Source organism: Phyllostomus hastatus, unplaced genomic scaffold (genome assembly GCF_019186645.2).
Source record: "Phyllostomus hastatus isolate PE091 unplaced genomic scaffold, TTU_PhHast_1.1 phas_contig_113, whole genome shotgun sequence".
Classification (NCBI taxonomy): Eukaryota; Metazoa; Chordata; class Mammalia; order Chiroptera; family Phyllostomidae; genus Phyllostomus; species Phyllostomus hastatus.
In genome coordinates, this window is record NW_025333530.1 from 2,766,973 (window position 1) to 2,782,750 (window position 15,778).

General features: G+C 39.5%; 1 protein-coding gene across 1 annotated transcript in view; it reads right to left on the reverse strand.

Annotated features, from left to right (window-relative positions):
• The window catches only part of GUCY1A2 (guanylate cyclase 1 soluble subunit alpha 2), a 324,528-nt gene extending 309,320 nt beyond the window's left edge, over positions 1-15,208 (reverse strand). Inside the window, exon 1 of the mRNA XM_045837914.1 lies at positions 14,901-15,208. Coding sequence (XP_045693870.1) covers positions 14,901-15,185 — 285 coding nt within the window. The 5' untranslated portion in view covers positions 15,186-15,208. The remainder of the gene's footprint in view (positions 1-14,900) is intronic.
• Between the last annotated feature and the right edge of the window lie 570 nt (positions 15,209-15,778).

Here is a 15,778-nt window from a genome sequence, read left to right on the forward strand (position 1 = left end):
TTTTTCCTTTGCAACATAATTATCTCATGATTACTCCTTATGACAAATGCCTTTGAATGCAGATCCCTTTTTAAGGAGGTAAAACACATTTTCATTCCTTGTGGCAAATTTTTAAAAGACACAATGAGAGTAATTATGCCTACTTCAGACTTCTACTGGATGGCATTTTTAAATTCAGAATCCAATGGCAGAAGCATTTCTCTTCTGCCCTACATAATGAATAGTAGATAGATAAACAGATACATACATACATATACAGAAATAGGTAAATAGATTAGATATATTTCAAAATGCTATTAAAATGAACTGAGGTTTACAACTGTAAATACTATGATAAAAACACAATATATAAGAATCCTTGCATCCTTTCCTTTCAGAAAAACAAATACATAAATTACATAAGTTAAAAATAAAATATTTAGTAAGATAACATTCACAAATCAAAATATCTCTCATAAACAAATTAAACCAGTCACACACAAAAAAACGAAACTGGAAGATAGACGCAGAGTGACCCTGTACTGCAAGAACATGAAAAGCAAGCAATTCAACAGGTTTTCAACAGGTTCAACATTTTTTCTTTTCCTAAGGTCTATAGAAACTCATTGAATTATTATAGGCTGCTCTCTAGTACAGTGACAGGTTCTCCTTAAATTTATCATTGGATGTGAATTTGTCTTCCAAAAGTTCTTACTTTCCCTTGGGAAGATTTTAAACAATAATGAGGTTGGAAGAAAGATAAAATCTTTCTGAAATATCATTCCCAAAATGCTTCCAACAGAATCACAAGGAAAAAAAATGGGGGTGGGAGGATAAATATTTTCCCCATATAACTGAAACATCTCAAATTCCTGGCAAAAAGAAAGACCAACAGCAAATATCTCTTTAATGAACTAATGTTGAATTTTAAAAAAATATTGTCAGGGTTAGATCATGTAGAAAAAACTTATTCTTTCCTCCAAGTATGTAATGTAAATTGACTGGAGTAGCAAATTACAAGAATATTTAAGGAAAATCCAGAACTTTTTGTTTTAATTTTGCAGATAACTTCAGCCATGTTCTTCTCCACAGACCTTGCCTTCTGGCTCAATAAAAGCAAGCATGCACAGTGGGCAGATATTAAAAATATGGTGAAGGAATAAAAACTAGAGCATAATTATTTACATTTGTAGATTCTGTTACATCTATTTTGTTTTGTTACTACTATTGATATTTTCTAAAGTGCATGTATGTATCATTTCTTATGATATTTGTATAGTATAGTTAGAATAAATGTCTTTATATTCTCTTTAAATTTATTCACTTAACAAACATTTATTGATCAACTATTACATGCCAGGCACCAGTAGACTTGGCATTTGCAGTGAATAAAACAGACAAAAATCCGTACTTAATGAAATTAAGTAAAATATACCCAGAAAAGGAAAGGGAGAGAGCCAAGAACATACATTCGATTTTGCATATCCTGCTTGTGCTTATTTTACCTTCCACATCACCTTTCAATTGTGAAAAAAGTATATTCAACACAACAAAGTAGAGTCCTAGTCACTTAGCTCTTAAGGAAGGACTCAGAAGTTCCTTCCATTAGTGACCTTCTGCATCAATGCCAAAAGTGCTCTAACACTAAATTAAGCCATACAGGACACAGAGAGTGTAAGAACAGGGATTATATCTTTAAAACATATGTCTCAAATTACCTTTATAACTGAAAGAGCCCTGGCCAGGTAGCTCAGTTGATTAGAGTGTCATCCCAAACTCCAAGGTTTCAGATTTGATTCTTCATTAGAGCACATGAGCACAGGATGTCTTCTCTCTCCCCCGCCCCTCCCATCTTTCTCTCTTTCCAAAACCAATAGATCAATAATTATTTTAAGAAAGCAAAAGAGAGCAAGCTAATCATATAAGCACAAATCAAAAACAGTTCCCTCCACATGGCGTTCAATTTATAAAACCCTATCTTTAGAAGAATAAGAGAAAATCTGAAGTTTTCAGATTGAAGAGACAATCTAAAAGTTATCTACAGTGGAATATGCAAATAAAAAATGCACATTTTACAATGTGAACACACAAATTCTGGGAGTGGTTAATAAGTGGCATTTCTGGCTTCCTCTGACATCCCATGGCCAGAGCAGCTGCCACAGCACAAACAGAGCTAGAGAACTGCTGAGAGTGTGGCACTTTAACTCTCACAGCCCTTGGATACACGAAACTACTGACCAATCACTGAGTTACAGTGATAAAACTGAGACAAGACTATAATGCATTAGGGGCAAATAACACCAAAATCTAACAGCTGCCTTTGCCCTATACTCTTGCATTATGCCATAAGGCATCCCCCCTGGCTACAGAGAAAGAAGGATCCTTACTCTTGACAAAGGAGCTAGAAGAACAGCTCCAGATGGTTAACCCTATCCTTTCCCAAAGCCTATTTATCTCAGCCGTCTCCAACTTCTTTGGCTGCTCTGTCACCTTCCATCTCTACCTCTTTTATAAACTTGGATGTGGCCTCAGAGGCCCTGCCAACTCTCTCTCTTTACTTTTATTGCCAAACATCTTGGACAAGAAATGTATGCCCATCATACATTTACTCATCATATATACCCTCTTTAAACCTTGTTAAATAGGTCTCTACCTCAGATGCAGAATTGGCATTGCTTTCCTAAAGACACCAGCAGCCTCATTCATGCTGGGCTTGAAAGTACCATCCTTAAACGGTCATCATTATTTCACAAACATCAACCATTACAGCTCTTGCTCTCAGATGTTCTCCAGCCACCTCCCACACCACAAACAAACAAACAAACAAAGCATTCTGGCACCTATATTCTTCTGATTCCCTGTGTATATTGTTTCTCAATTCTCTTATTGTTCTTATTTTTCTCTCTTTTACTCAGAGAGCTTGTCAATTTTCAAGTTATATAACTTCCATCAACTCTTACCCAAATTCCAATCCCAAATCTTCAACTGTCTATTTATTAAGTGACTGCCTACAATGTGACAAGCCAGTGATGCAGTCATATTAAGCCCACAGTCCAGAGCTGACCATTTACACCTAAATTCAAAAACTCCAAATCCAAAGTTATCATTATTACTTTTTACAAATGTCACCTGCTTGGTGCTGCCTTTTGCACTTTTATTAATGTCATTGTGGTTCTCAAACACACTAGTGTTGGTTGGGTTCCCCGAGAAGCAGAATCTGAAAAGGTCAGCGTGAAGAAAGCTTATTAGGGAGTGCTCTTGGGATCCATACCCATGAAAGAGTGCAGAAGGAAGCAAAATTGGAAAGAGGGAGAAGTTGGACTGTGATACAGTCTCATGGGGGCCTCAGTTGATCCTACATGGAGTTCTAATTTCAGAGTTGGCTGAATTAGGGCTGGGTCACTGGACTGGGGCATGACCTTGGGCAAGGCAGCTCTCCTCAGTCCAGGCAATACATGTCAGGAACTGACAGTTGAGGATGACAGTCACTAGCACCCCTAGCATCTAGGTGAATAAGCCTTTCATTCCTAACATGGCACCTATGCATTAAATAACAATGTCCACCACACTCCCAGGGGTTGAAATATATAAATTTCCAACAGAGATTGGAGGTAAACAGACCAATATTCTAATCTTATCTCAATCACTAATTATGTGATCATAGACCAGTTACTCAACTTCTCTGAATCTCTTATAAAATTAGTCTGAAAGTCCAATGATGCATATTATGAAAACACTTAAAATGCAATGCTGAGTCCATAGTACTTGCCTAACACATGTAATTTGTCCTTCTCTCACCTTATACATTGTTTTAAAAAATAAAAACTAGGCTCCTTCTTTTCCAAGTGCTAAGACTTCTCTCAAAATGACACATTTTGAGTAAAATGTATTAAGTAAAATGTCAGTAAAGATGTATTAAGAACCGACCTTGAGCCAGGACTAGCCTCAGCATTGCAAAGACCACTGTGAGCGAGGTTCTGCTCTTGCAGATCTTAAATTACAGTGAGGGAATACAGGTCCCACATAAGTAAACTAGCACACAAACAGATAACTTCTGGTGGTGAGTACTATGATGGACATTAACAGCAAGGTGAGAAAGAATAATCAGTGCAAGAGGGATACTGTCTAATGAGGTGACACCAAGCAGAAATCAGAAAGCCACAAAAGGGCCAATAATATGGAAAACTGGAGCCAGACAGGATTTCTGACATGCGGAATAGGACAAAAGTCCTGAGGTAAGATGACAACTGCCTGAAATGTACAAGGAGTGCACTGTAGAACTGTGGGTAGAGGTTAGAGCATCAGGAGGTGAGGTCAGAGAGATAGGCTCTTGATCCCTTGTAGACTGTGGTAAGGCCTCACTCCTGCACTACTTCATGGGTATTTAATGGCATACAGTGTATAAAGCATGTGGTGACACACCTGGTACAGGGTAAGGGCTTGATAAATCAACACTGTTATCGTCGTCATCATTACATGTTCAACTGGTCTTTCTGTTTATAGGCCCTCCCTTTTTCCACGTCATGTCAAATAACAAAGCATCCTGGCAGAACGAGGAGGAGAGACAGAAGGGGCAAGGAGTAGAAGTAGTTGTTGAGCACATTATTTGGTAGTTTTCAAAATGCAATTTCATGATTTTTTAAATCCAAAAGGACTACCAATTTCTGTCTGAATGCCTCACTTTATGAGTGTGTTTAACGCATATGGAGTACATGCTGAATGAATCACTAAGTTCTCATTTGCTAAATAAATGATGTCTGAATGAATGAATGTGAGGAGTGAGTGTGTGAAAAAATAATTTGCCACTAAAATCCCATTTGTTTTAAAAATTTCTGGGAAGAAATTTCTGGGGTATTTTATAATCCTAAAATGTTGTACGCACAAAACATGTTAAAAATATTTCCATAAAAAATAATAGTGCTAAACAAGAATTCTAAAGAAAGAAAATACTTAGAGGTTTTGCCAAAGATTGTGGCTGGAGATAACGGGGTATCAGGAAATGTGATAACCAATACTCAGATCTGTAAGATAACTGATAAGACAGACTTAAAGAAAGATACCAAAATTAGTTAATTGTCTACTGTATTCCAAATATTGTGCTATGCAGTATACCTTTAATTTTCATTATTCTATAAATTACCTTCACTTTGTAGATTAGAAACTGAGCCTCAGAGAGACTTACCCAAGAATTAACAAGATAACACAGGAGTTAGTGTCTGACTGCAAAACCTGTTATTTTCCCAGAACGTACAGAGAAAAGGAATCTTAGCCAATGCCTTGGTGCTCAAGAAATCAGCGTAGCAGTACAATAAAGATATTAATAATGGTAAACACAGTATCGTCAATTCACTGTTCACATTTTATGATACATTTACCCTTGAGTGAGAAATTAGTATAATTATATATGATTTCAGAGATGGGAAAGGAAGACAGAAAAGTTATTTCCCCAAAGTCATATTAAAACAAAAATCAGAATGCACCATTTATTGAATCGCAGCATCTGTCCCCACCTTGCACATATGCTAACAGGCATGTTTCAAGAAAACAAAGCAAGCATATTAACCAAATAATGCACAAATCCTTACAGGTTTTTTTTTTTACCTTTTTGTTAAAATCCACTCCTAATTTGCCTCTCTTAGCCTGAGAGACTCCCTGGTGGAGTATTAGTAACCAAGTATGCATATTAACTCTTTCAGACCACAAGAATATTCAGTTCCTCAGTGTTTCTATGTAGAAGAAAGTTCCTGTTATAAAGCATTGGATCACCTAAAATGCTGCACTTACAAGGATGTCCACACCTCTACAGCACAGTGATATTTAAGATTTTCAGTAATGACACTGAGTCACTGAAACACACAAGAGAGTCTATGGGATTACCAAAGACTGATTAACAAAATAAAAAATGTTTAACTCAAGTTATTTCATTGATTTTCATCTACTCACAACCTGGTACTGCATACATGATAGTTTACTTCATCAGAATGTCTGATTCACCAAACTACATTTTACCTTTTGGAGAAGAAAATATCTTCTGTGCTCTCCAAAATCCTATACACTCTCTTATATTCAACAATCAATGTACTATCAAATCTGAGCCAAAGAAACCGTACTGTGTAACAACTAAGGCCCATAAATAATGCATTGAATGATATAACTGAATATCCTTATACTTCTTATATATATCCTTATAATTATTAGTTCTAACTTTGAAAACATAACATAAATACTAATCAAGAAATTAGCACTGAGTTTCTCAAAGACTAACTAGTCACTAGTTATCGATTCTGGTTTGGTGGGAGGTGGGTAGCCTGGGGGATCAACCAGCTATTCTAAGACAATTAACTGAGTAGTGAAAGAATAAGACCCATATATATATTAAATAAGCTTAATATGAGATACATGTGCAATACAGAAAGGCTAGAAATGCCTTGAATGTTACAGTCTACCTCATTTGACGTTCAGTCTCATTATTTCCCAAGACATAACCCTCTACTCCAATGGATTCCCCCCAAACACTTCAAGTGTAATTTGACATATAGGCCTTTTAATATACAATAAATAGCTTTGCCACTTTATACCTTCCCAAATTATACTCACCCTCTCAGCTTAGGCTACAAATTAATTATCTCCAAACTCAGCTGGGCACTCAAAAATACCCACTGATACTTCTTCCTGTTCCTGGTCACTTTTCCTGCCCATTTCTTAAATCATCAATTTCTAATTTTATCACTCTTCCCCAAGACTCTATCCCCCCAGTACCATTATTTGTCTATAACAATTACTGTGGGATAGATATGTGGATGGGCTGGTTTGCTGGGATTTTTATTTAGCAGAATGTTTGACAAGTTTTCTTATACATTGAAATAATAATGAAGAAAAGAGCAGGGTGGAGACCCATCTCTATACCTTACAGAGACAGGCGTCCCTGTAAGAGCTAGTGCACACTTACAAGTGCCAGCACACATGTGTCCCCAAATAGTTGCTGAGACTGCAAGCATTATAAGATAATCACACTAACCAAAGTTAGAGATCACTGGCATCAAATCTAGAGAGTATAGTGAAGCATTCTAAAAAATGTTACAACTATATTTATTCTTGTTTGTGTCTAAGGAAGAGCTTCAAAGAGAACAGTTAAAATAATCAACACAAAATGGCAGCACAAAGTCATCAAAGGCATCTGGTGATTCCTACAGAGCATCACCAGATACCTCCCAAACTACACTAACAAACATTTATTGAGTGCCTGTATAAATCAGATTCTCTGCTACATATGGGCATAAATAAATCTCTGCCTTAAGGAGGGACAATAAACCAAAATCACAGACAACACAGTAAGTCCTAATAGCGAGATGTGAGCAATAACTGAGTATTAATATGGGGGAAAATGCAGTGACAGAAAACAAAATGGATGTGTGTGTTTTGTGCACAAAACTAATCAGAAAAACCATTCTTCCCCGACATTAAGTTGGAGGGTTCATACCTAAAGCAGCATAGGCATTAAGCACAGGTGTAACAAGGAATGAAAGCATGCTTCAGAACATTTGTATTTCCTCCACTGGGCACAGCAGACTCACACAACAAACACAGCACAGTGAATGGAAAAGGAGTCAAGTGGACTTCAAGCACTTGCAACTAAGGTAATACCAGCACTTCCATAGTCCCGCCAATATTCTGACATCCAGATCTGTTTCTTTCTCCCTTCACCTTTTTAAAATAATGTTCATAGTCATGTGAACAAGTAATTGCTCCAGAATGAACCAGTAGATAGAGCATTTGAGAAATGTAGTATCAATTTCACTCTGAAAAACACAGAAACTTATGTACCCACCTTCACAACAACCCTTCCCCCCTCTTCTCTGCCATCCTCAACATTTTGAATAGTTGTTTCTTTATTTTGAGGAAAGAGCCATAGCACACTTACAGCTGACGTGTGACCTGCTGAACTTAGTAGAGCTGACAAAGCATCCTCGGGACTAATGGCAAGAGAATCCACAAAAATTAAAACTACAAATGGTGAAACCTCAAATACCTTCTGCCACACAACAAACAAGATTACTTTGAACACCAAGGATACAACCATAGGATGTGCTCCAAGCCACCACCTTTATTTTGTCCTTATTTAGGCAAAATGCACCTGGAGATATTCACCTCAAATGATGCTTCCAGGGTCATTCTTTAAAAAAAAATCAGTCTGCAGAGCTCAATGAATCTACATCAATGATCCTGAAGGTGTGGAATTCAGTCACCTTGAGGCACAATTTTGGTGTGCCCAGCAATCACCTAGACTAGAATTTTGTTTAAAATATAAAGTCCAGATCCCTCCCTAGATCTATCAAACCAGACCCTCTGAGAGGGAGACCCAGGGATCTGCATTTTAACCATTTTATTCAGGTATTTTTTATGTTCACTTGAGTTTGATAACCACTAGCTTAAATGAAGAACTGTTTAATAAGTCTCAAATAAAACCTGTATTAGGAAGTGATTTTCTCACTATTTATAAGAATGTTCACTCTTTTTCAACTGCCCATAAGAGCACCACAAATCCCCAGCCTTCATGGATTTTTCCAGCTGCCCCTACTTCTTAAACCACTCTAGGCAGGAATTTTCAATTTTATTAGGTGTTCTGGGCTTAAAGCACTTAACTCTAGATCTTCAGGTTCTGTCCCAAAATGGTATTCGGGGACCAAGACTATGTCATTTCATCTCTTAGCAGTGCTTTTTTGGCAACAGTAGCCCACTTGCTGATGAACACTTCTCTCTCATTTGAGATTGGAGGAGAGTCATTTCGTGTACCTAACTCTTAAAATATACACGGGCCACCTAACGAAAACCGGAAGGACACTACCCCATCTTCTCTCTTTTAGCACAATTTCATTCTGAAGTTTTGCTTCAAATAGCAGATATAAGTAAAATTCAAACAGGTTTGTATACTTGAATTCATCTCTCACAGAGTGGATATAAAATCTATGTTGTTTGATAGAACCAAGTAAAACACAAAAAACATCAAACATAAGAAAATTAATGCAATTAGATGATTAAACAAAAACATCTATTCATCTCTTCTGAGCATTTTATTGAACATCCATTAGGTATTGTGCTAAATATGACATAAACATAAGATTGTTGAGGGTAGAGTCATGATTTAAAAATAGGAACTTTACATTTTGACCTAAAAACTGACTCATGTGTCAAACAAAGGCCAACAAAGAAAACCTAGTCATTAGGCAGCCCTTGCAAATATTTTCCCTGCTTATGCCACTTAATTTTTTTTCTAGATGTGTATAAAGTTCCAAAAGGAATCATTATATCTTCTTGCTAACTCATGATGAACAATCTGGAAATAATGCATTTATTTTATGATTATATTCAATAAAATGTATTTTTTAAATTTTATGTTAAGCTCCATATGTAGAAGCAACAGGACAAATCCAAGATGAATGAAAACAGCTATGATGATACAGACGAGAAAAATACATAACAACACTTGAATACACATCCCACACAGTTCAGAGCCCCTCAAGGTAGATAGATTATATACTAAAAAAGAATATGTAATCACTCATCCCCTGTACCTACTAATAATTATGTACGTTATTTCCCCTTGTCAATATTTAGCTTTAAAATGAAGGCTTAACAATTGAGTTGGTAGCCAAACAAGAATCCAGTGCTGTACACAGAACAAAACTGCCATGAGCTGGGTGACGGCTGCGTCTCACAGCCTACCCCTTGAACCTGTGTACAAATCAGTTTAAATGCAGTGGGTGGGGGACGCTTGAAATTCTCTGGCAAATGAAACAAATAAGCAATTTCTCTTTCATTTACCTAATTTTTTCTAATTTAAAAATAATTTGTTGTGAAATACCGACATTCTACCAAGTACATACATCCTTGTAGTCTTATAAAAGTTGTAGAAGTGGTTTTCCTTTGCCACACAGCACTCTGCAGTTTGGCAAGAATGTCTGAAGCTGCAACAATCACGTACGCTTGCACAGCCAGGGAGCCAAAAAGGAATTCCAGTCTTAATTTTTTAAGTGGATTGACTGGGCAATGCCCACAAAATAAACTCCTTCTTATCGCTTTTTTCTTTCTTAGGTCTTTGACATCATTTAACCCATGAACTATTTAACAAGGTTACTAGCAAGTAAATTATTGAGGGGAAAAAAAGGAAATATTAGATCATTTGGAGGCATTCAAATTTAGATGAAATTAATGGATCTTAGCCCAAAACTATCATTTCTTGAGTTCAAGGAGTTTTAAAAGAATATCCCTCCTCTTTCACAACAAATCTACAAGGCTGTTATTATTCCTATTTCACAAAATAGAAAACTAAGGCTCCAAGAAGATAAGAGTTGGTGTTCCCAGGGCCTCACATTTAGAAAGGGGCTCAGCACACAGGTATTCAAACTCATGATTCAAACTCTGAACCCTTGTTCTTTCAACTCTGAGGTAGAAAAAAGCAATAAATGGCCATTAAATTCTGATTTCAAATTATAGTATCTATATTTTACAAATGTGAAAACATTAAACTACTGGAATACATTTTGTTTAATATCCTAATTGTAACGAATGTGTTATTCAGAACTTTGTTAGCTAAGTTGAGCCCAGATCTTAAAAACTTCAATTAAGCTCTGGCTGGTGTGGCTCAAGTGAATTGGGCATGGGCCTGTGAACCAAAACGTCTCTGATTCAATTCCCAGTCAGGACACATGCTTGGGTTGCAGGCCAGGTCCCCAGTAGGGGGCGCATGAGAGGCAACCACACATTGATGTTTCTGTCTTCTTTCTCCCTCCCTTTCCCTCTATCTAAAAATAAATAAACAAAGTATTTTAAAAATAAAAATAATAAAAATTTCAATTAAGATACAGAAATTTATCAAATATCCTACCTCACAAATATATTTTATATATTTTTCATCATTTACATGATAGTTACACTCACACTCTCAAGGCTTTTTTAATAGTTTATGTCAGACAGCTAATTGTCTATAATATCAGGGGAGGCCAAATTTGTATGTTTATGTCCTTTTACTTTTTCATAGGCTTGTATCAATATAATAACTTTCCCAAAATAATGAAATTATTTTTGCTTTTTTGGTACTTGAATCCAGACTTCCCTTCATTTCCTGTCTTTGCTCACTGTTCTCCCAAATTCATGGACTATTCTGTCAGCAGCTTTCCTCCCCTTACTTGTCATCCTTCCACTTCTGTTACTTTTCTTCTTGCCACTGCTCTCTGTAGCTTCTCTGTAACATCTTCAAAGCCACCTGCAAGGTTGTAACAGCCAGCAGTCCTCTGACAAGAAAACCAGGGAAGCCTTGCCCTTCAACTGGTCTCCTGGAATATCTTCACTGACAGGACACTAGCAAACCCAAAACTGATGTCAAAATAATAGGGTTCTAAGCAACGCTCATTTATAAGAATAAAATAGAAATAAATGAGTTACAAAATTCACCCTTGATGTAAAATCCCAAGCTGTTCCTCCATATGTGTTTCCAAGTAAATTATTTCAAAATAAATAACATAATAAATGATTTATGCATCTTTAAGTAAGGTCTTTAGGTTTATTTTTATTGCTATGGCTGCACTCCACAGATTCACAGTAAACAAAACTACCCGAAGTAGATAATACATAAAACTTACTGTAGACATCCCCAAGACAATTGGAGTTCTTATGATTTCACTCAATACAGTTCCCTTAAAATAAAGACTATAATTAAAGAAGTTGTATGAGGTCAAAGACTGGGAATATTTTTTCACTGGCAGTATTTTTTTATTGCATTGCCAGTGCTTTGCACAATACTTGCTACATTGTAGGTCCTCAAACATCCTTTATAACTGGGTGGCATAAATATGAATTTAATGCCCATATTTAAAAAAGTAATCTACTTCCCTCGAAGTTTCAAAACTGATACCATGTGCTTATTTTCTTTCATATGCTATTATGGCAGTTTATCAAAACCTTGATAATACATCATATATCTCCATAGAATCCCAGAATAGGGCAGGGCCCTCAGCATAATACCTGACAAATGAGAAGGATCCTAGAGACTTAAAATAATATGCACAGAGATACAAAAATGTTTAGTTGTCCAAAGAACAAGGAATGACAACCAGAATTCCAGAATTCTGAATTCCAGAATTTTTTTCAATTTTATCAATTCAATTTACTTTTATTATTAAAATGGTATAGAGTGTTATAATCTTTATAACCAACATTTGATGTATATAAAAATGACTTTTAAAATATCAAAATCAGAGTTTGACTATCCCATTGATCAAATAACTAGTTCAATTACTTGGCAATATTCTGGTATTTATAAAATTGATTTCCATTTTCTTACTTGAAAATTGCTCTGAATAAAGAACACATCTCCAGTGACTGAGCCGACATTCCATGATGAGGCAACTAGGAAAAAGAGAGCTTCCATACCAAGTATGATTTCTCCTGAAATATTCTGTATCAAATGCAAGAAAGCTCATAACAATTAAAAAAAAAAAAAACTAGAAAACTCCATCTAAGAATGCCCTGGTGATGAGTATTCTGAGAGGCTTTTTAAAAGTCATTCAGCTGTAATACAAAGACAGGACATATTCTGTATCCACAAGTGTTCTCAGAGAAGTCCAGGATTTTGTCATTTTAGGAGGATGCATCTACTAAAACTTTTTGAAGCAATGTTCTAGCTTACCAAATAAAAGAAGATGGGGGGTGAGGACCACAGAAACAAGTCACTGCTTTGAAATATAACTTCAGTTTTCTTTGTATTGCTAAGTCTCCTGGTGATATAGTTAGCCAGGGAGAATTTTTTATACAAGCCCTGTGAGATTGAATATGTTTGCACTATATTCACCAGTATATTCTGAGCATTCCAGCTGACAGATCAGATCTTTTTCGAAATAGAAAAGACAGCATGGAAAGTACACATAGCTGTTGTATCTATTACATCACCATAATTATTTTCAAATTTCTTATCCTAAAAACCATTACCTAGGTAGGGGCCTTTTATCCAGCAAAAAGCCAGAGTCACTCAAAGTTGACTTATAAAGGTAAAAATCAGAGAGTATTTCCTCCCTCTTATTTTGGTAGTAAATACCTGGGTTCTGTCTATTTTATCTACAGGTAAGTTGTTGAGAACAGTGTTAGGTTAAACTGGCATTATACCAGGAAGGAACTACCATTACTTTTCAGAAATTTTTAAGTTCTAATTCTTGGGGGAACCCCCTCAAACTAATCATTATCTTCAGTGAAATCACTGTATTCAGATATGAACCCATCGTACGGAAGAATCAGCACATTGCACAAATGTGCTATATGTACTGACACAAAACTACCAGTGTTCAGGATCACTGGACTCCTTTAATAAAGACTATATTCAACAACTTGCAACATCAAATAGTTCCTAAAATCACACATCCTGGGAAATATGTGCAGTAAAGAATAGCAAACAGTAGCCAAACCATTCCAAGTTTTGTATCCTAGGTTATCAGTGGAAGAGATGGCAGAAAAGTAAACCAACAGGATAATATATAAGAACAGGAAGATGAGAGAAGAGCAGTTCCATCGTCCAAAGGAGAAGTCATGCACCACTAATGCATGGGCCACAAGGATACCTGCCGGACTCCCTGGTGTCAGTACCCAGCCCCTCAGGATGCCATATTGCTTCTCAGGTTCATCCTCCCATCAATTGCAAGAATACTTTCAAAAGGAGACTCAAGAGTAGTCAAACAAGATCAAAGTTCAGATTCATTTTGGAAACTTCAAAGAAGTGTAAGTCCCAAAAGGGAGTAAACTGGTGCCAGGAGTTGAAGACCTTGTGTCCAAGGTCAGGGTGAGAATAAAAGGTGGATGGAGGTTTGACACTGCACCCCCTTCTGATTCTATCTGCGATGGTGTGGATTCCTTCAAAGCAGAGGTCATACTGACAAGAGAAAGGCTAAAATAAAGGTCTGGCATTCCTGCAAATGGCACACGTCAAGGGTAGTTGAAATGCCTGAGCAGGAATGAGCAAAAGTGCTCTGGAAGAATGCCTAGAACCAAGGGGAGTCCGGCATACATCTGGAACTGCTGATACACCCCAAAATGGGCGTAAGTTTAGAGGGCTAGGAAGGCATTTATTTACTCAACACATATTTATGAAGGTCTTAATATAAGGAAGGCACAAAAAAAAAGAGAGACAGTAAGCACTGAAGAATTCAGGGAAACAGAGTGAAGGTTTGAGGGCACAAGAAATACCAGAGAAGTTTAGAAAACCAGACACCATGGTTGCCCAGAGAAAAAGGTTGAGCCAATCGTGCTCAGTGAATAAGAAAAAATGCTATGAGATGGGGAGAAAAGAGATTAGAGGGTTTTGTTTTTCGTTAGAAAGCAACTCAAAAGTGTCTGACAGCCAGTTCCTGAAGACTGGAGAAAAGGGAAGCAACAGAGAATGCAGAGAGGCTGTGGAATTCAAAGATGTCAGAGGAGGTCACGCTAAGAAGACCAAGAGTGTGGGAAAAAAGAGGACGAGTTTCCTGGAAGGGGCAAGCACCCCTTTGGGAGAACAGAGATGAAAGACCTGGAAATGGGAACTGCGGAACACAGCGCCTGGGAAAGTTTGGGGGAAGGAAAACAGGTGGGTGTGAAGCAGTACTGAGGCCGGAAGGGTGAAGAGGGTGAAAGGCTGGAGGGGGGCTGCAGCCCCCGAATCAGGAGACCCCTGGGAGATCGAAGTCTTACTCCTTTAGGGTGCTCTAATGCCTCATTCCCCCAGAGCCCAGGGATGGGGTGTCGCCCGGGGCCAAAGGGAACCCCTGGCCTGGCGGGGGTGAGGCCGGGCCGCCCCCCAGCGGTCGGGTTCTGCGCGCACGCCTGGCTCGCCCAGCGCCAACTTTCCCGATCCCGGTACGCTCTCCAGACACACCGGCCCTCCTTCCGCCCCGGCTCACCGAGGGTGCCGTCAGGCGGCTGATGCTCTCGCCCAGCGAGTCCAGGTTGACCCGCCTCCGGCGCTGAGCCCTCCTGGCCCCAGCGGTGGCGGCGGTGGCGACCGCGGAGGCGGCCGGGGCCGGAGTGGCGGCGGCAGCGCTAGGCTCAGGCTGCCCGGGGGGGCTCCGGCTGCCGTTCCAGCAGAGCCTGGACATGGGGCATTCCCCCTCCTCCTCCGGGCTGGTCTCCAGGTAGTCGGAGCCCAGGGAGCTGAACGACTCGGATGAAATCTTCCTTCGAGACATGCTGCTGGCGGCGCTGCGGCGGCCAAGGCGGCGGCGGCCGGAACGCGAGTGGCAGCTGCGGCTGCAGTAGCGGGACCTGCGAGCGGAGACGTTAGGCGCGTCGGAGCCGAGGGGCGCAGCGATCACGCTTAGCCGGGAGGGAGTCTCCGGAGCCGCGGAGCCCGCCGCTCATGGCGGGAACTCGCGCACCGCCGCACCTTGGGGCCCGGGCTCCGCAGCGCCGGGCTGGGCAGGGGGCCGCCCGCTGCCTCTGCCGCTGCTGGCGTGGAGCCGCCTCAGCTCCCGCCTCGGCGCAGTGCCGTGCCGGCACGCTCGGGCTGGCGGAGACGCTCCGAGAGTGTGACCGCGGGCGGCGCGGCGGAGAGAGCTGCGGCCCGCGCAGTCTGGGAGGCAAAGGCTTCCACCGCCTGCGCGCCGGTCTCTACCCCCTTCCCTCTCTCCTCCCGCCCCTCTCGCCTCGCAGCCCGCCTCCCTCCGTCTCCCTTTATCCACACCCCCGCCCCCCCCATGCTCTCCCTCCGCCTGTGTCACGTGTCGCCATCATACTCATTGGGAGTCTCTGCCTCGCCCGTCGCCACGTTTCAGGAGCAATG